A 20,554-nucleotide genomic window follows, 5' to 3' on the forward strand; every position below is an offset into this window, starting at 1 on the left:
CACACCTCACAGCTGTGCCAGAGCAATTTAATATCTTTATAAATTAGCTCAGTCAGTCATATTTTGGTCACTTAACTGAAATAACAGACAGATGCTCAAGTGAAGAATTCAATGTATATTTATTATTCACAGTTAATTACTATCTACCAAATGCTGCTGCAGAGTTAAAGGATTAAGTACATAGGCCTTTTTTATTTAAACACTGATTTTTTTTTTTAAGATATATACACACACAAGACATATGTCTGCAAGGCTGCATGATATACACCAATTCCAAAATAAGGAAACAATCAAATGGTCCAGGTGTAGAATGCCATAGATTCCTTTTCCAATCACTTTACAAAGGAGGAAGAAAGTGAGTGACAGCTAGCAAGGATAGGGGGAGAAAGTAATACTCTACAGGATAGCTCTCTCTTTCATCTGCTGGAAAATTAAAGTGTAAGGCAGAGTCCATCTCAGGAATAAAACATTTGTAACACTTAGTACAAAACAAGGCACCCTCCAACAAAAGACTGCCCGTGCTGAGGCAGGGCGGGAGGAGATCTCCACTGCAGTTTTGGATTCGTTGGGGGGGTGAAGGGACCCAGCCAAACGGCCATCAAAAGGAAAAATAATGCAACTGAAGATTGGCACAGAGAGCGGTGAGGCTTTGATTGCTTTCCTTTCCATCCAACCTAACATCACTCTGCTCTGGTGGAGCAGCAAACGGCCACAACAATTGCCATTCTGGTGTGGGGAGGGGATTACAGTCATCACACAGCCTGCTGTGAATGGGGAGTAGGGTGGGGGAATCTACTTCAACAGTAACACTGACCTGAGGAGGGAGGAGAAACTGGAGAACAGTGATGCCAACCCCACTTTTCAAGAGCAACACGACTGCAAATATTTCCTATCCAGGCCAAAGAGACAGGCTGATTACATGCATCACGTAGAAACATTCACTAACAGCATAAAGTTTTTTTTCAAGCACTATTTCTTGAGGTTTCTCTGCATTATAAAGATTTCCATCAAAGGAATGTACATTTTATAGGACATCTCAGGGCTATTATTTATCAAATTGCCCCCTTAACCCTCCCCTCCCCAAATAGTCTTCCTTATTTTCCCTGGTCATAACTTCCCCCTTTTTCTTACTTCTTTTGAGGCTCCTGGTTGCAGCTCCTCACCTCTGAGCAGCCTAAGCTGCTACTTGAATGCCTTGATTTTATTTTCCTTGGAATAAGGAAAGTTGAACAGTAAGACAAATCTTAAGATTAAAGCTCCATCTCTGTTTGTAGATTTTTCTCAAATGTCCATTAATAAAAGCACCCTCCTTTACACCCTTCCCCCAAAAGTATTTATTTACACGTAAGCAGAAAAAAAACTTCTGAAAAGCTCTGGACTGTCCTTTTAACTTAAAAAAAAAAATAAAAAAGAAAATAAGGGAAAGGCACTATGGAAAAAATTACAGAATGTGCTCAACCGTACACCTTTAGGAAAAAAAACAAAAAAGCTGTCAGCACAGCATAAACAGACTTCAGTTGTAGGTTGGAGTTTCTCAAAGCAGCTCTGTGACTCAAAAGAAAAAACAAAACAAAACAAAAAGCCACACAACTCTTCTCCCTTCCCCTGCTTGGAAGCTGTTGAGCTTCAGAAGAAAGTGCCAAAGGAGAAGAGACAATAGAAATTAGATTAACACCTCATCTTTCCCAGGCAAGAAGAGCTGAATGTTGAAGGCAATAGCAGAGACTGATGATTTTTGTTTTTTTTTTAAAGGCAGGACTGTGGATTTGGTTCTTCTCTCATGTCCCTTCATATCAAATGAAGACCGTTTGCAGAGAGAGAAAATACCAGCAGAGTTTCTCCCTTTTCCTTTAACTGCATGACTAGGACTTTATATGGCATTTAAACTTCATGCACTGATGGACAGAAGAGGGGGGGTAAGGGGGGGGGAAAACAAGAAGAGTGAATGAAAGGGGGTAACCCAGGAGCAGCTGAGGAAATTTGTTATTTTCTTTTTTTTTTTTTCTCTCTCTTTTTTTTTTTCTTTTTCTTTTTTAAAGATAAGTTTTGGTGTGTAAGTTCAACTCTTCCCCCACCCCCCCCACCCCTGAAGTTCCGTACTGAGTGAGGGAGGGTCACCTCACGGGGACAGGTGACTCCACTTTTACCGCCGTGTGATTTTAGGTCACTGGCTGCAGTTAGGCTCTGTATGTGTATTTACTGTTTCTCTGGTTTCTTTAAATAATCTCTAATATTTATCTCTAGATGTTCCGGTTCACTGGGGTTACATAGTTGCGTGGAAACATGCCCGTCTGTCCGTGGCAGGCTCCCTTCCACCAGTTGGGGTCAGAATTGTCAAGGACTTGGATAAAGTCTCCCCGACGGAAGCCCAGCTCTCCTTCCTCCTGGGGATCAAAATCAAACAGGGCCTGAACGTACGTTGGTTGCTGGAAGAGGAAAGAAAAGAGACACACAAAGTGAGAATCATCCACTCGAGAACTCTCCTCCCTCAGGCAGGGGATTAACTTCCACAGAAGTTCAAACAATTCACATTTGGGCTGTTCTGTTTCCAGTCTCAGTAACAAGATACCTGACCTCTATAAAAGACCTAAGGAAAAAGTCAGGTTTCTTGGAAGAACCAAAACAAAGATAGCAGATGACTCAGACATTTTCCTAGTAGTTTCCAGACTTGCTGGAAATCTGTACTGCTCTGCAATACAATGGCTTTTTGCTTATTCATCCTGTTTTCACCAACCAGCAGCATGGATATTACTGATCCACCTGACACTGATATGCAATGTTTCCCCTAAAAACTGGACTCTGGCACTTTACAACTTTTCCTTAAAATTCTCCAATACCAAGCATTTCTGTCACAGAACCTTTTGCCTGGTCAGCAAATGTTTTCATTCTTAAGGGAAAGCATTTAAAGGGTTAATTTAAAATGTGTTTGCATTTTTGTGAGGCTAGGAAGGTATCTTGAGAAAACAGCTGGTTTGATAAGCATCATCCTCTCTTTATCCCTGACCCAACACTGCAGAGCCAGATGTTAATTCAGACAAACTGTGGCAAAGGGTGCTCCATGGCACCTCGAGATCACTGCAAGGTCCACACCCCTTGTCTTCAACCTAGCAGCAGAGCACTGCACACGGAAGCAAAAGCATGAAAAAACCCAAAAATACATCAACAAAAGATCCAGTTACATCCAGCGTAACATTTTGATTGCCCTGGGAAATGAACAAAACAAAGAGCTAGATATACTCAAGCTGCTCTGCTGGCACTTAGCAGTAGCTTTTGGTTTCTCTTAATGCTGACTAGATCCAAACCAACAAGTGAGAGATGTTCCATATGCTACAACTACCTGTAACCACCTCTTCAGGACAGACCAGCATCAAAGCTTCACTGGCTACAGAGGGGTACAGCTCTGGCAATGAACCAGTACAAGTAGAACTATCCCTTCCTACTGTGTCCTAAAATAGAAGTAAACCCATTTTTAAATCTCAGGAATACGATGACCTTCTTCCAACAGTATCCATAAATATTAGTAATGAGCCTAATGCTCAGTTCTGGCAACGTGTGGTTCTGCTTGAAGGAGAGACTAGGAGTCAGCAGGCAGGCACTGCAAAAAGATCCACCTTATTCCCCAGTATAATTCTGTCAGCAGGAGCTAAAGCTACACTTCCACAGACAAGAAAAATGTCAGTCAGCTCCTGCCTAGCTTTCCTCATTTACTCTAAGATGCAATGGCATTTCAGACCATGTTTTCAGTAGTCTGAAAACCATACTCTGCCAGGACATTTCTCTTACCTGTGGCACCTGTTCAATGTCCCGGAGAAATATTTGCTGGTTCCTGGAGACAGATGTGGATCTGTGATAATCTACCAGCTCGTTCAAAGAATTGAACTTCACCACCCAGAGGAAATACTTGCCAGCCCCATCTCTAAGCACCTTGAAGTGCTGCACATCATTTCCAAACCTGTGCAGAAAGAATGATGTACATTAAAAAAAAAAAAAACATTGGGATCAGAGTCTGGAACAAAACCACCCTTCAGACCACACTGAAAACTGTCAGTGACACTGATAATATAGATACAAATTGGATGCTGTAAAAAAAATTGTCTGAAAACCACTTGTCAATTGTATTTTACAGAAATCAATGATCAGAGATATAGAATCAAAAGTTTATTTTGAAAAAAAATCATGCCAAACTTTACATGTGTTTTCTTTATAATAGGACTTCAGTTTAAAACCAGCTTTTCAAGCCACTCAGAACTTGGAGAAGTTTGAGGTCTTTTAAAAAATAGTTTCTGGTATCCCAACACTCTATCTTGCAAGAAGAGCACTATTTCAGCATTTTATTTTACACTACATTTGCCACAAAAGCTGGCACTCAGTACATGTATTTTTTGATGTATGTGTGCAGTCACCTGAGTTGCTGAAGACAGAGCACAGAACACCTCAGACACATGCCATGGGCTTTGCAAGGTCACAACAAACCAGAAGTCAAACAGTACAAGTGCCTTGGTTTAGATCTTCACACAGCAATTTCAGAACTAAGCAGTCAGCTTAGGTTTGTGCTTCTCTTGCTGCAGTGCTGAACTTCTCCCTGTCTCAGTCCCTCCCTCACACCACTGGCTTCCTGGGACAATGCAATACACAAGCCTCAGCCCCATTACAGGTAAATTGCTGGGGTAACACTGCCACAGGGAGCTTGGGATTGTCTCCTTTGACAGCCAGTCTGGATTTATGCAAATGACTGCTTTGCAAAACAAAAGGATCTCTCTGGTCCTTCAAAAACAAAGAACAGAAAATGGTGGAAAGGTGATGCTGCCCAGGGAATACAGCAGTTCCATTCTGTGTTAACAATTTCTGACAAATAATGGCATTCAGTTAAAACTACTTTCCCAATAATTTTACTCTGAATAAAGGGGAGCTCTAAAGAACCCACTGGGATTTTCCAGACAAACAGCACATCAGCATTTTTTCTTCAGTCTAAATCACTGAAAACAGGAGCCAACTGTTCCCCACTTGACATGTACAGCTTCTGTAAATTAGCTGAAAACATAGACACCATCTTGGCTGCAAAGCTAACATTCAACAAGTCATGTGTATTGCCTCTGCTCTCCTTTACTCAACCTGAGAGCTTCTTACCACTTCAAATCCTACAGATCACTGTTAAAGAAAAGGACTTTTCTAAATTAAACTAACAGAAAAAATATCAGTGGAGACATTCCCACCAGATGGCAACACTGAACTAACAGAAAGATAGGGCAAAGCTATTGTAACTTCATATTTCTTAAGGGAATGCACTTTCTGGAATGTGTCTTCCATTAATATCTAGTATTCTAGCTCAGATAACTGTATCCAAGATGGAAATATAAACGTCTCTTAAAATCAGTGGCTTTTATCCAGATCATGGGCACGACTCAGGGCTGCTATACAGAAGGACAGGTTATTGACCAGATAAATAAAAATCCTGCTGAAACAGATCCCTGAGAGTCACAGAACATAGAGCAAACTAATAATGGAGCATGAATAATCAAAACCTACTGTTAGGATCCTGCAGAAAATCTTGTTCATTTCAGGTAGGAAAGGGGGAGATGATAAAAGGCAAAATTCAACTGCTGAGCACAGGATCCTCCCCAGCTCCAGCCCACATTAAATTACATCACATACCCTTTCAAGTTTTTCATACTTCTGTTTTACAGTGAATCCAGATTGGCAAGTATGGCAGTTGTGGGCTATGGTGAACTAGCAGGAACTCCTGCTGGTTTACAGCCACTACTGAGAACTGCTCCTCCTCACTCCACTGGTATTAGACTGAGCTTCTCTACCAACACTGAATGCACTTGTGAGACAGGGAAGAGGACTCTATTTTCACACCTCCATGTCCCAGTGCCAGATAATGAATATTGCCAAAGCATGTGCCAAGCAGACACAAAAAACATATCTGGAAGTGTACTACACAAGGAGAGAAGATAAAGCAGTCAACTGCACTGCAAAAGAGAAATGAAGGAAAACACACTGGGCACTTTGTGGCTGTAAGGAGTAAAAATGGAACCTATAAACAAACCAGAAGACAGTGCTTGTGACTACACAAGCTTGAAAGCAACATGCCATCAGGGCTCATTACAAACCTGAGCATATATATTTTTCTCTGCTAAAGAGGGAATAAATAAGTATCACTATAAGAACAGGAATGCTATAGGGCATCTGGAAGATTAATCCTGCTCCTCAGCATTGACAATCACCTTTATACATGAGTCCAAATGAACAGTAGATGGCCTGATTACCACTCAGGATTGCTCCTGGGTATTACTTACTTGACTGAGAGGGAGAAGTCCCCAGGAGCACTCTCACTCTCCCTGATGAGGAAGGCACCATCGTGTCGCTGTTTGCCTAACATCTCTTCAGCCTTTGCCCGGGGAATCTTTCCAAAAAACCACCTGTGGAGCAAGGAAAACAATAGGGAAAGTTAAGAATTTTAATCCTGTAATGGAAGAACCAGATGTAGATATTCACACAGAGATTAAATTTTTCCTAACACACATAACTACACTGCCACTCCAATACAGGAACCATGGAAGCCACATCTGAAATCCTTGCCAGCTGCACAAAAGTCAAAGCCCCAGGCTGACCACCTCCATGACATGAAGGGTGAACTCACCTCAGGAAACCAGATCACCAGCACTGACCAACAGCCCCTGGTCACAGGATTCTTACCCACATTTACATTTGTATTTCCAGACCAGTCCAAGATTAAAGGCAAACAAGAGCTGAGTGGTAGGTCACATGGCTGGGGAAAGCAGAACCATCTTCACAACCAAAAAGTACATCTTTCAGTTCTGAATAACAACAGATCACACAGGATAGAAGCACTTATGACAGCCTAGAACCATGCAGATGATTGACCTTAGAGGAGAGCATTTAAGAAGAGCTCCACTCAGTAAGTTTACTTCCTACAGAAATAGTTTTGGTGCAACAAAGACAGAAGCTGCAGGAACCTCAATGAAACAGACTTGTTCTGAAGAGAAGTTGAAGCTTTCATGAAGTCAAAGTCACCAGATCTTCCTCTAGAAGAGGAAGGAGAAGGACTAGTTACTTGATTACCAGACTCTCCAGTTACTAGCAGCCCTCACTTCTCTGTCTTCAGTATTTGATTACCACAGGAGTCTACACAAAACCACATCCCTATATTATACCAAGGCTGATGAATTTGTGCTCCATGCAACATATTAAAGAAACCCCACAGCTCTAGGATGCCCCACTCATAAAAGAAATATTCACTCCATTTAGAAGTGCAGCTCTACCACAGAAAGCATTTTGGCACTGGAAATGCCAAGTCTTGTTTATAAACTCCACTTTCCAGCATCACTTAGACATGTTTTACTTGCTTGCAAGTCTTGTGTACTTTTTATCCCCTGAAAGAAAAAGGAAAAGCTTAGTCCTACCATCTTTTTCCTGTGATGAAGAACATTTACTACTTCCCTGGTGGTTTAACACCTGTACTGCTTCTGGGTACCCAGGATGGTGGCAGAGACAGCAGAGGAAGCATCTACCTGTCTCTCTCTGCACTCTGCTGCCTTCAAAAACCAACCAAGACTATGTGAAACCAAACCACTATGTGAAACTCCTTCAAAATTCAAAGGTAGTATTTTGTTTCCTGGGCTTTTGGCACAATTCTCAGAAAGATAAGGAAGTCCTGAATTTTGCCTTTGCCAAATGTTACATAACATAAGCTTTGTATTATGATTTTAGATATCTTGCCATAGTTTTTGCTTACAAAGTGTTGCAATTCTGTTTAGCTCTCAAATAATTCTCAATTACTCACATGTGATTTGGAAACAAAAGTTTTATCTTAAAAAACCCAAAACACCTCTGTAAAATAGAAGAAAAGCCTGAAAGAGCTCAAGAGAACTTCAATAACCCCTCCTGAAGCCTCAGAAATATACCTTATTTTCCCCCTGAATTTCACTGGATCACTACAAAGTAGAAGTGTACAATTCAATAAAAGGAAGTTTTTATGGAAAAAATGTTCAAAATAACAATATCAAATTCTAGATTTTATGCCAACAGTTTCTATTACATTTTAAATAGAAAGACTGAAAAACTTTCCCAATTCTTTAACTTCTTTGCAGTTTTATGACTTCATTACCACTTTCACCAGCATAACAAGTAACATCAATTCTAAATATGATAGAAATAAAAATAAAACCCTATAAGTGAAGAAAAAAAGTTATTTTGAAGGACTACTGTATATTTAAGAACACACTTGCAAAGCACCAGAAGTGTTGTGCCCAAATCAATCTTTGCTATAGAAGGATTGAAAAACCCAACAAAAATCACAGCATGTCCAAGAGAATCAGGCCAAAGAATTGACCACAACATTCCCACAGCTGCCCTGCTGCCCAGCTAAGCTTGATAACACTTGTCTCCAACCAGCTTTGCAATGCAGGTGAAACTCACCCAGTCAGCACTGCAAAACCAAATCCAAGCATTAGTGCTGATGCTGCACAGCTAGAGGGAGATGCACTGATTGGTACAACACAAAGTTCACATCACGTTCAGGCTCATTTCAGTCGGCACTTTGGCAATTCTTTTGGCTTTACTTGGCAGAGCCATTTAGCTTGGCTGATTTCCTCCACATAAGTTACAATACTGCAAAGTGAGACATCAGCAATATCTTCAAGAAAAGCTGATTATGACACAAACACTTGAGATACACCATGAGTCTGATTCAGGCTGTTTCACAAACAGCAGATTCTTCCCCTGCCTACTCAGAGAGAAAAAGGTAGTCCTGCCTCAGAGCTGCATTGTTGTGCCTTCACAGGAAGGTTCCCAGCCCAGAGTTTCCTGCAGCTCTTCTCTGAGTATCAAGCATATGTCTACTTACAACTTTGCTTTGTTAATTGATGTGGCAATTCAGATTAACCCTTCAGAACCCAACTGGTGACTGAGAGGCACCACGTTTTCCTTTCCACTTCATTTGCTGGTAGATACCAAGCAGGCTGTAAGATTTGCAAAATACAAGCAAGAAGAAACACTGCATTTGAGACTAGCTGAGGGCTGGAGGAATTAAACCTCAGGTCCTAGGACAAGATTTAAAGCCATTTTCAGTTGCTTTCCTTCCAAATCATCTTGAAAAGCTTTTGTACTACCTGTCCACAACGTGATTTGATACCAGCTTAAGCAAAGGAACATTTTTTTGCTCTCTCTCTCTCTCTCTCACACCTGGTCAGCTGCCTGCAATTTGCTTTTGTATGACCTGTATGACTACTTAGAGAGCTCTGCCTTACAGCTAAGCAAACATTATACTATAAAAACTTTTGCATAATTTCCCAGGGTTGTTAATGCATCAGTTAAGACTCCCAGCATTGCTGACACATGGAGCTAACTCCATTCAGCTGCCATCAGCAATTTAGACATCTTCAGAAAGAGTCAAATTAACTATGCTTAAAAACCACTACAAAACTCATCCACTTGCAGGCTCAGATATTGTTCATTCCCTCTTTGATATTAAAAAGTGAAAAACTGACTATAACTGAAACAAAATACCATGGATGATTAGAGAACAAACTGATCACATCATCACAGGAGACATCATTGCAGTTTAATTCAAATGCTTGCAAAACTTGTGAAATGGAGATCCAAATCAAGAAGAGAAACTGCTGTGTACATTTGTGATCTCCAGTGGACCAGCACGATGAGGGTAAACCAGACATATTACCACAGCAGGCAAAGCTTTAAACAATTTCAGAATTTTCTTGTGCATCCTTTCTTCACTTTCTACTTGGAGGTACACTCTAGGTCCTTGTAAAAACACCTGGTAACAGGTTTGCTGTTCCCTCCTAAATCTTTTCTCCCCTTGGGATCTGCTACACAGAGCTTGCTGTTTTCTTGTTTAGATGTTGAAAAAACCCCAAAAACAACCTAAAGCTCTACTTACGGATGTGGTTTCATTTCTATGTAGTTCTTGGGAATGAAGCCATCTTTTCCATTGAGTTCTGCCTTGTACCAATTCTGATCGCATTCTTCATTCAAAACCTGAAGGAAGCAAGCAAAAAATAAGCTTACCACGTTCCAAGACAGCAAAGTGATGAAATTACTAGCTTATTCCTTACATTCTTGTTCCAAAGATTGCTTTTGTAAGATGAACCTATGGAAAAGTGGTGCAAGCCATCCTTCTCCACTGCATCTCATGAGCATTCAGAACTGTGCTGAACAAAAAGCTGGATGTGTAATTTAAGTGACACAGGATTTTAGTGCCAAAATCCCATGCTTCTGTAAGAAAGTCACTGTAAATCCACAGGTACTTAAGTCCACAACATAACCAGACTGATTAAGTTTAAGCTGACTGTCATCAGCAAAAAACTGTCCAAAATCTACAAGCCACGAAATTCTGATTCCTTATAACTTCTAATTATCACTTTTTCCCGAATTAAGGTGACAAACTGGACACTTTCAGCATAAATGTGGTTTCACACAGCTTTTCTACATTTCCACTGGCTGCACATGGGATATGTTCAAGATTCTAGGCAACATCTGTATTATAGAGAATTTTAGAAGAAAAACTCCCTTGTTAGAACATTAGCACAGGCCCAGCTGCAGATGCAACTGGCAGCTTCAGCTGGTTTGGGTGATGTAAGTTAAAACCAGGTTAAATCAGATGGCAGAAACAGTGACCTCCCTGCTGAGCATTTTTTTGTTTGTTAGTTGTTTTGTTTCTTGAAAGACATACTTTTCTTACTATAACTTATTCTAAAATTAAAGATCAGGAGTCACAAGAAAGAAGCCATGTGAACAGGTAGCTTTAAAAAGCACAGGTTGATACTTCAAAGTATCCTTGCTCTAAAAATTTTGGTGCTTTGTTTTTCACTGAATTTCTGTCACCTGGCACAGTGCAAAGTCACAGGCACAAGCCTGGTAACCGAGTGTCTCCAAGAAAGTAGCATAGCTTAATTTCCAGAACATAATGCTATAGTTTGAAAATACTCCTCAGAAAGATTTTATTTGGTGTTGGAAAAGAGCATCTTACAGATCTTGTACCCCATGCCTTTTCCCCAGCACTTCCACTTCACCTCAGCTTTCTGAGGTTCTTTTAACTTTGTGACAATGGCCAATAAAAAGCTAGATCCGAGTTAAAAAAAAAAAAAAAAAAGGATATACTTAAAAGCCTCAAGTCACAGAAATATCACATGATTAGAGTTGCCTCAATGTGGGAACATAAGGAAATGCAAAGAGAAAGACAACATGAATGGAGATCCAGAGATCACATACTACATACACACAGTTACGAAAAAAGCAAAATCTTTATCAATAATTATTGCAATTTTCAGTTTTGTTTTGATTTTTTTTAATCTCACTATGTTTCTTTTTTTATAGGGTGATGAGAGGAAATTAAAAATGGGGAAAGCAAACAAGAATTTGCAAGTATAGGCCTTAAAATTCTTATAGCTGATGGGAGTGCTTCAGAAAATTAAACTCAAAAGATCAGGTTTTGTTTCTTCTCACGAATAGGTGACATATCAACACCCTGATCTGCCTCATTGCTGATTGCTACATATAAGAGCAGAAAACCTCAGCACCTACTGAGATGAAATCCAGTGAAGCCAAAAGAGCACAGAATCTGAATCTCTGCAGTGAATTACAGTGGGTAATAGTTAGGATGTTCCTTAACTCCCATCCGAGGAGGCTGACAGTACATGGACATCATCCCAGCACCATCCCTTCCATCACAAAACCAGAGCAGTAGCAGGGCCACATCTACAGATCTTTAGGGGATCCAATCTGTGCACCTTTATGTTCCAGTTCATTATATCCTCAGCTGAGGAGACTTCGGTACCTACAAGATTCTAAATACTTTTATATGGATAAAAATGCTCAAGCTCTATTTTGTGAAGCTACGCCTGTGGCCCTCAGTATTTGTTTACAAGCATTGTTCCAGCCTGCATCACAGTTCAGCCGTTTAGCAAAGATAATCCAGCCACAGGTCATGAGCAGTTCAAGTGTGGCCCTGCTACAGGCTCTGAGCTGGCAGCTTGCAGATGGAGACTTGTTGCAGATCAGCTGATGTCTACTGAGCTGTCTTCAAGCATGAAAACGGAGCACAGATCTCCCAACCACTGTACTGACTGCAAGGCAGCACTCTGCAGAAAGAAATTCAGCTCCAGAAGATAAACCACAAGTAGATCACAGCAGCCGGCAGCTCTGGGACACTGAGCAGGGAAGATGGAGATGAAAAACAGAAAGGCAAAGCAGAGAATTGCATCGAGACTACAGGGAGAGGAGAGCACAGGTTGAAGCACAGATCTGCAGCTCAGTCAGGCGAAGATTTTGGCACGTTGCTTGAGTGACCAGGAAATTTGGTTGTTACATACCTCAGCAGCCATCACTACAGTCATTTGCAATACAATAGAACACAAACATGATGCATTTCAATGAGATATCTAACAAGCCAAATCTTATGCAAGTGTGCATTCCTTTATCACTGATAGCAGAGATCAAACCTGTGATAAGATTGTGCACCATAAAACCATTTCATTACAATCAGAGAGCAGTTAAGGGACATGGCAGTCTGTTCTTTTTCCAAGAAAAATTTGAAAAAAATGGTAAATTGTAGCTTCACATGAAGGACACCACCACATATTCGTGCTTTCGGCAGGAGGTATTAAAAATTATCAGAAATTCTAATGCTCAAATGTAAATTATTTTAATGAGTTTTATCTTGCTCTGAAGATATGCTAATAGATTTGGAGGAGCCAAATCACATCAGGCTTGGGGTACTCATTAATGTTTGGCCTCCAGCCAAACGCCAGTGAGGGAGCATTGCTGAGGAAGGCATTGAGCTTTGTGACCCAAAAAAAAAAAAAAAAAGAGCGGGATAAAAGGCACAGTAAGGCGAACTGCCTACACCTAGACATGTACAGCCTCTTCAGGGGTACTGCTGTAATAATGACTCCTTCACAGCTCCCCTCTTGAGTGGCTTTGTTTGCTCCAAGGACATTTTCCTGCTTCACACCCAGACTGACATTATCTTCATAGCCAGTTGTCCTTTTTAGGATCATTTTAACTGGCTGTCACAGCTCCATTCACAGTCTGGCAGACAGCCAAACTATCCATGCCCTATATTATATACCAGAGAGCTTATACACACACAGTCACCCTGTAAACACCCCTGGTTCACCCTTTCTGGGTCTTTCAGCATGCACTTCCAGAAGCAATAGAACACCCTGTTTTCTTTACAAAGCTCTATGTCTTCTCATGATTTCAAGAGGAGTCACCTCCACAACACAGACACCTACAAAATTTATTTTTTCTGGCAATGTCTCTATCAGACATCCCTGGAGCTGCCCCTACTGCTTAGAGTCAAGCAAAAATTACCTGTGCTGAAAGTACCTTACACTGAAACCTTTGCAGCCATGAGCACAAGGCTGGAACCCTGCTGGTTATTACTGTGACAACTGCAGAACAGAAACCCAAAATTTCAACTTTCAAAAGAAGTTTATGCCACTAACATATATTTGGAAAACACAACTAAAGTTGGGAACACACAGAAGAACTCTGTGAATCGGTGCATCTGGCTTAGACATTTACATTCGAAATTGTTCTCCTTGTAAACAGTAAACTCACTGAAATGAACTGACTTAAAGTAATTAAACCGTTTTGCTGCAAAACATTTGAAGAAAAGCATCCAGAAAATCCACCTACCACCCTACTTCCAAATAGCCTCCAAGTGATTTCCAGGTAATAATGTCTATCACCTGGATACCTAAAAACCAGTCCTATGCCTGTAAGAAAAATAAAGATTATTAAGTGAACTATGGCAACATTTTCCCAGGCTTACCAAAGCTACAAAATTTAGTCTAAGTGCTGCATATATTACTGGATTTTGCTTTGAAAATTTATTCAAGTACAAATAAATACAGATAAATTAAGCAACGAAATAAAAATTATGTTCATTTACTGCTCTGAACTGAGACAGACTTTAGAGTCCACAAAAAAATTTAAAGGCACAAACATTTATCTCAACAGCTGTTAAAAAAACTGCTGCTCTTTCTAGAGAACAAAAGATAAAGCATTCCTCTGCAGCCAATCCCCTCGTCTGCTGTAGATCTAATCAAGTCTAGGCCAGAGTGACTCTTCCTTTCACACTGGGGCATCTGTGCCTGAGAGGAGGAGGAAGGAAGGATATTTTTAGCCACTACATTTGAACACAGACTGCCATGTGATGTCCTCAGCCTGTAGTCAGCCCCGTCCTACAGCAAGAGTGGCTCAACTGCTGCCTGTCAGTTTCCGAGTTTGATAATGGATCTCTTATCAACAAAAGCCCATCTGTTCCCATGGCAACGGAGAAGAGGCACTGCCGAGGAGCCACACCAGGCAGTCACCAAGTTTGAACTGGAACAGCTCACACACAGCATGTGTTCCAGGCTATTTGCAACCCCATACCTGGCAAACATTTCTGAGCACAGCTTTACCACCCTTGTGAGCTCTTGCACACCATTCCTGATCCTCCGAAAAAGCAAACAACTTTCAGAAACAAGCAAGCACATAACAAGCAGATCTGGCATCTCAGCTCTCAAGCTGACTCCCACATGCAAACGGGAAACTAAATCTAAGGTGTAAAATCTACTCACATGCTTGCAAATTTAGCCAAATTCATCAAATTGCTTGGGTTTGGGAGAGGCAAAACCCGAGAAACTTGTTCAGAGAGGGTTCTGAGTGTTGGCTGAGAACTCTCTTTTCACTGAACTGTAAGATTTTGAGCTTCTTGATGTCTTAACTGAAACAAAAGGTAACAGCTACTCAAGTACAATCTGTTAGCCACCAATGCAGTTTTGCTCCTGAAAAAAAAGTTGCCCTGACACTGCCACAAAGAAAACAATTCAGTGTATTAAAACCACCCTCAAAATCTCATGAATCCAAGTGTTCAGGACACTCACACTAGGCCAGGGGATTAAATTTTTTAAAATGAACAACTGATTCAGAGGGAGCAATGCTGCAACTGAATTTGAGCCCAGAAATTACTTGTCCTGGAGTGGAATGGTGGTTGGGAGGATGGGTTTCACCTTTAGCAAAGGTGTGCTTTAATGTAACTTTACATTTCAGAGAAGAATCGCTCCTTTTCTGCTCCAAGAAGAGAGCTACAAAACCAGAAAGCACACACTGCTTCATAAGGGGAGCTACACCTGGATTCAACAAAGCAAGTTCGACACAGTCCATCATAAAGCCTTCTCCTTCCCCACAAACTCACTGCAAATGACACCACAGGGCATTCGAATTCATCTCCTCAGGGTTTTGTAGATGATAACCCAAGACCCTGCCTGGTAACCTGCAGCTCCCTCCCTCATCCTCATCTTGCATGAGATCCTTCAAACAAAGGAACCCTCCTCACTCTGGCTGCCTACTGCCATCAACAAGGTGGCTGAGAGGAGGAAATGGCATATTAAGGAAACCTGGGGTAAAAGGCAGAGCCACATGGCATTGCAGCTGAGGTCAAGCCAAATCGGAATTTTTCTTTTCTTGGTTTACTCATCATGACAGTAGTTAAAATGACAGTAACACAGTACAGTTAATTATAACTTTGTTCAATGCAAAAGGATACATCAGACAATTAAGGTGACTAGCTCAAGAACACCCAACTGCTAAAATATTTTAGGCTTTTCCTTAAATTCAGTTTATCAGAATTACCCACAGGAAGTGCAAAATACCCACATTCTTCGGATTAAAGCTAAAGCATCATATTTAGACATACTTCAAGACTGTGAATACTTGCTCTGTAGGTGGATATAAAAAGCTGTGAAAACACCAACCACTGAGCAAGTGTTACTGGAAACAGTGAATGATACAAGTTTTCATTTTCACTCTCACCCCAATTCTCATCATCACTATAGAAACACTTCTTCAACCTTTATGTTTTTAAAAGCACAAACGAGCACAAAACCCAAACAAACAAACAACAAAAAAAAATAATTCATAAAGTCTTCCCACCACACCGAATATGAAGCACAGGGGCCCTTCTTCCCCATTCCTCAAGCAGTGCTTTATCTGAAGTGACAAGTATTACACCAGCACAGCACAGCACACACAGACTTTTCACATCTACAGCATTTTTCCAAGCAACTGAAAGCAAGAATCAGGGACAGCAAATTCTGAAGATGTGCAAATCAAAACGTTAGTGTCTGGGTTACATAGTGCTGTCTGAGATATTTTCTTCTTAAAGAAACTAAGTTTTTTCCACTGATCTTGAAGGAACCTGGAAATCTACTCCACAGTAAAATATAAGATGAAACTGAAAAGACTACAAAACAAAGATCACAAAGTCACAGGACACAGCCACTCTAGGATCTTAGCTTATCTTTCCAAACCCTAAGTAATATTGTCCTCAAAATCTACTCATCATCAGAGGTTTATGCCATGTAAGAGTTTGTAAGTAAATCCAGTATTAATCTTCAGAAAGGGTTAATGGGGAGAAGTCGATCTGTTAGACTACAGAAAGGGATGTTACTTTTAAGTACACAAAATAAAGTCAAGTTGTGTTTACAATTCCATGCAGTATTTCACCATGCCAAACTCCATATATACAGAGAAATCCAGCTGTCAAGAAGGCCATGGTAGCACTGGCTGGAAAGTACAGTGAAGTATGTTGAAACAGAGCTAAGTCCAAAGAGAGGAAGGTAGCCAGGAATTGGCATTCAAGCTTTCACTTCAAAATCACCTTGATTTTTTTCCTATGTAACACAAGAATACTTGAGGCAACTAAGTTAGCTGAGGTACAGTCAAGTCTAACCACAAGAACAGAACTCAGCACAAACTAACTTACCCTGCCTCTCAGGCCTTTCAAGTCTTGTACTACTATTCCTCCTCTGGCAAAAGCCTTAAATTATAATGATTTATTTATTTATAATAATAGGTGAAGGAGATAAGTGAAAAAAAGAACAATCTAGACAACAACTCTCTTTTCAGGTTTACATAGCACAAGGGGATGTGAAGAAAAAACAGTATTTTAAAGTACATGGTAGTCACCTCCAAAATGTCTAATGGGGATCCTTAGAAAGAATCAATAGAGCTCAAGGAACTTTGCCACAAGTCTCATCTTCAATGAAGTTTCTGTGTAGGAAGCTTCCAGCAGTACAAAAACATAGAGGTAAAATGACAGATTCACCAGTTTGCCTACATTGCTTGTAAAGGATAGTGAAATGTCAGCCTCAGTCATTACAGAATTTTCTTCAAATTAGTCCTCCCACTGTTACCACTTGTATAAAGGTTAAGCTTTAGATACCACAAATTACATACCTGGAAGAAGGCTGATGCAAAATCTCCAGTACAGAAAGAATGGTAGCTGGCACTGAATAGCAGTATTGATGATTTTACAACCCAAACAAAAATAACTTTACAGTGCTAGAAGTACCTGCAGTGTTTTCCAATTAGAAACACACCCTCATTTAAAAGACCCCCAAGTGTTTCTGTAACAGCAGGAAGTCTCAGAAGTGAGACTCATTTTATGTTGAGTACTTTCTATTAAATGAACATTAATGCTGATGAGCTTTATAACAGGAGGATGAGTCCTCAACATCTGGATGTTGCAGTGATGTCTCACTTCAGCTCTTGATCAACATGGAGAGCAAAAAAGGGAAAAGATTGTTATCACAGCCTGAACTCCACAGCTTGGCTTGCACATGTAGAGAGCAGAATGCTATGGAATTCACAAGAAGTTTCTTAAAAAGAGGAAGGGGAGCATTGGGTTAACTAAGGGTTAGTTTACAGTGACTAAAGACCAGGACCAGCAGAGCTGTAGCACTCGGGATGTTATCACGGAAACAGAAGACAAAACATCCTTCCTTAATCTCAAACCCAATCCACACTGAATTTGGAAGCACTGAAGGGCACAGCATTTTGTCAGTTTTCTGTCCTACTAGTAGAGATGGTCCTTTTGTTTGCAACTGTCATTCCTCATTGAGCTTTTATTTAAAACATAAAGATTAGCCCAGTTAAATTTAGGGTCCCAAAAGAAGAACCATTGATGAAACACACAAACTGATAAACAGGTCAAGCTCTGAAGCCTAGAGAACTCTATGCCATCCTCCCCTCTTTTTTACTGAGGAAAGAAAAAAGCCTTGAATTATGAGTAAAAGCCTACTCTGTTTGGGAAAGATTCAAAATTCAAACCCACACCCAAAATAAGCCAAATGCATATATGCACATGTGTATATAAAGCACGGAGTATATATTGCCTTAAGCATTAAAACAAACCCTCAATTTTGAGAAGAAAAATTTTGAAAGAACTACTTTTACCTAGCAGTCGAGAGTAAGGTCCTCCTGGTTTCTATTTCTGTATCTGCTGCTAATGCAAATGCTATAAATTCCAGGCCCTTTTTAAAAGAGAGGCTGTTTCTAGCTATCCCTTCATGTTTAGCAGCATGGACACCAAGCATAAAATGCATCTGTTATCATATGCTCTAGACTATTTATCCAAGTACAACCAATTACAACTTTTCAGGCCTTGAATGAAATGATAAGGGCTTTTTTAAGGGCCCTTGGCACAAGCTCTGAGGGATGAAGGTCGAAAGTCACTCTACCAGAAAATAATAATAAAAAAAAGCTATTAAGCATTCCAGTGAGAATGTTTTAGAGTTGCTTTCAAGTTTAACAGAGAAACACTGCAAAAATACCAGCAGTGGTCTTGAGGCAGTTTATAAGCATACCAAATTAACACATTTCTCATGCAACTTCTCTCTTCATGTGGTGGTGTGTATCAAACAGAAAAACTGAAAAAGGTAATGAAAACTGAGGGGCAACCATAACATAGGCTTGTCATCCCAGCTGTGGTTGCCCTTTCCGAGCTTTACAATACAAATGAAGCTATCACATATAGTAAAGGTGAAAAATACCCTGGGGAAATATACATGCATGGCAGTCCAAAGCTCAGGCTAGATTCACAGCTTGTGAAATTTATTCTTAACCTGCTTTGCATAACAATTTTGGTTGAATATCACGTTCCTATTTCTATTTTCATGGGGACTATTTTGTCCTAATATCTCTTACTAAAATGCACTGCAAGATAATGTGCATATGTTCCTCCCTGTCTCTGAGGAAGCAGATATACCAGTCCCTCGGAGACACGGACAATTCCCCTGTCATTATACAGCAGAGCCAGGACCTTGCAGAATTCCTTGCTGGTTGTCCCATGTGTTGCTTTAAAATACACTACAGGAGTCACACAATTAAAACATCCACCAGAAGACAAAGAAATTGTTGAATTTCACTGAAGAACAGGGTATCACAACAGTTACAACCAACCCTTAATCATCTCCTCCTTGGCATCCCAAACTTCTGCAGATATAAGACTCCCCAGAAATCCTAAACTAAGACTGAGAGATAAGAAATGCTGAAATTAAGACTGTCATGTCTGGAGGATGTGTACCATCATCTCTGCTATACTGCACTGCCCAAGAAAACAGTGTCCAACGCTCCACTGCTGCAACTGCATTCTTAATTACTGCTTTTCCTAGCACACAATTTCCCAATCACTTTTAACCACAGAGGAACAGTTATTTGTGGAGTGAAATCAAGCAACTGTGCCATGTAAGCTTCCCTATTACAGCCATTCTAATGCTTGAAAACCATAAAGTTGCTGTGATGTACATAAGCAATAGCAGGTGAAAGTCTAAAGGTTTTACAGTTGTCTTGTGGACTTCAAACTACTTCAAACCACAGCCAAGCCCTGCATGCACTGAGTGGCAGAACTTCTTTGTGTGTTGTGTAGGTCTACACAGGGCTTTTTGCTTATTTTAAAGAGCTTACCACCACCTTGATTTCTACCAGTTTTCCACTGTAATGTCTGGGGTATTTTCAGAGGAACTGATACCTAACTAGTCATTCCTCCACCTGCACTGGTGCAGTTGATTAGTTCTTTCTGTGAGTATGACAGTACATCAATCCTGGTTGAACACCTTCCTCATTTTATAATGTATTTCTTCAAATCAACTTAGTTTTAAATTGTAGTCTTAAGCCCAACTCAATCATCACCACAAATATTATAAGCAGACTCCATTTCATTACTCAGTTCATTAATAGAATATTATAAATACCCAAGATAATATTGGGAAAAGACAGTCAGAGCCTTCAAGTGCAACAATGAGCCACCACTACCTAAACTTGGTTGTGGTTTTCTAACTATGTTAGTAAATCCTTCGATAGGAGGTTTCAGCTAATTGAGGTCTCCTTGGTTGCTTATAAAACAGGCTGTCACTAAGTATTAGTGGACTACCAGGCTTCTTATCTCAGAATGCACTGGCAAGTTTAAGCAGCTAAGAACAAATCTAAAGATATCATGAAATCAGTCTTGATGCAATGGTATTGAAAACCTGGAAAAAGTTAAGAGAAAAAAATCCACATGCCTAACACTGACATCCAGACTGTTTGTCAAAAAGCAAGGAAGATACCAACACTGACTGCCCACTAAAAACTCAAGCCAGAATGAAAAAAAAATTCAAAGGCTGCCCTAAACCAAAAAAAAAAACCCAACTAAGTTTCAGCAGGAAATACAATTGCAACACTTACTGCTACATTTTCAAGC

At 40.3% G+C, this 20,554-nt stretch overlaps 1 protein-coding gene across 1 annotated transcript in view; it reads right to left on the reverse strand.

Moving 5' to 3' along the window:
- Positions 1–100: 100 nt before the first annotated feature.
- The window catches only part of GRB2 (growth factor receptor bound protein 2), a 45,857-nt gene continuing 25,403 nt past the window's right edge, over positions 101–20,554 (reverse strand). The window contains exons 3-6 of the mRNA XM_071764049.1: positions 9,923–10,020; positions 6,300–6,422; positions 3,784–3,952; positions 101–2,426 (exon numbers count right to left, since the gene is read on the reverse strand). Of these exons, the coding sequence (XP_071620150.1) occupies positions 2,241–2,426; positions 3,784–3,952; positions 6,300–6,422; positions 9,923–10,020 (576 nt within the window). The 3' untranslated portion in view covers positions 101–2,240. The remainder of the gene's footprint in view (positions 2,427–3,783; positions 3,953–6,299; positions 6,423–9,922; positions 10,021–20,554) is intronic.

This window comes from Heliangelus exortis, chromosome 20 (assembly GCF_036169615.1).
Source record: "Heliangelus exortis chromosome 20, bHelExo1.hap1, whole genome shotgun sequence".
Taxonomy (NCBI): domain Eukaryota; kingdom Metazoa; phylum Chordata; class Aves; order Apodiformes; family Trochilidae; genus Heliangelus; species Heliangelus exortis.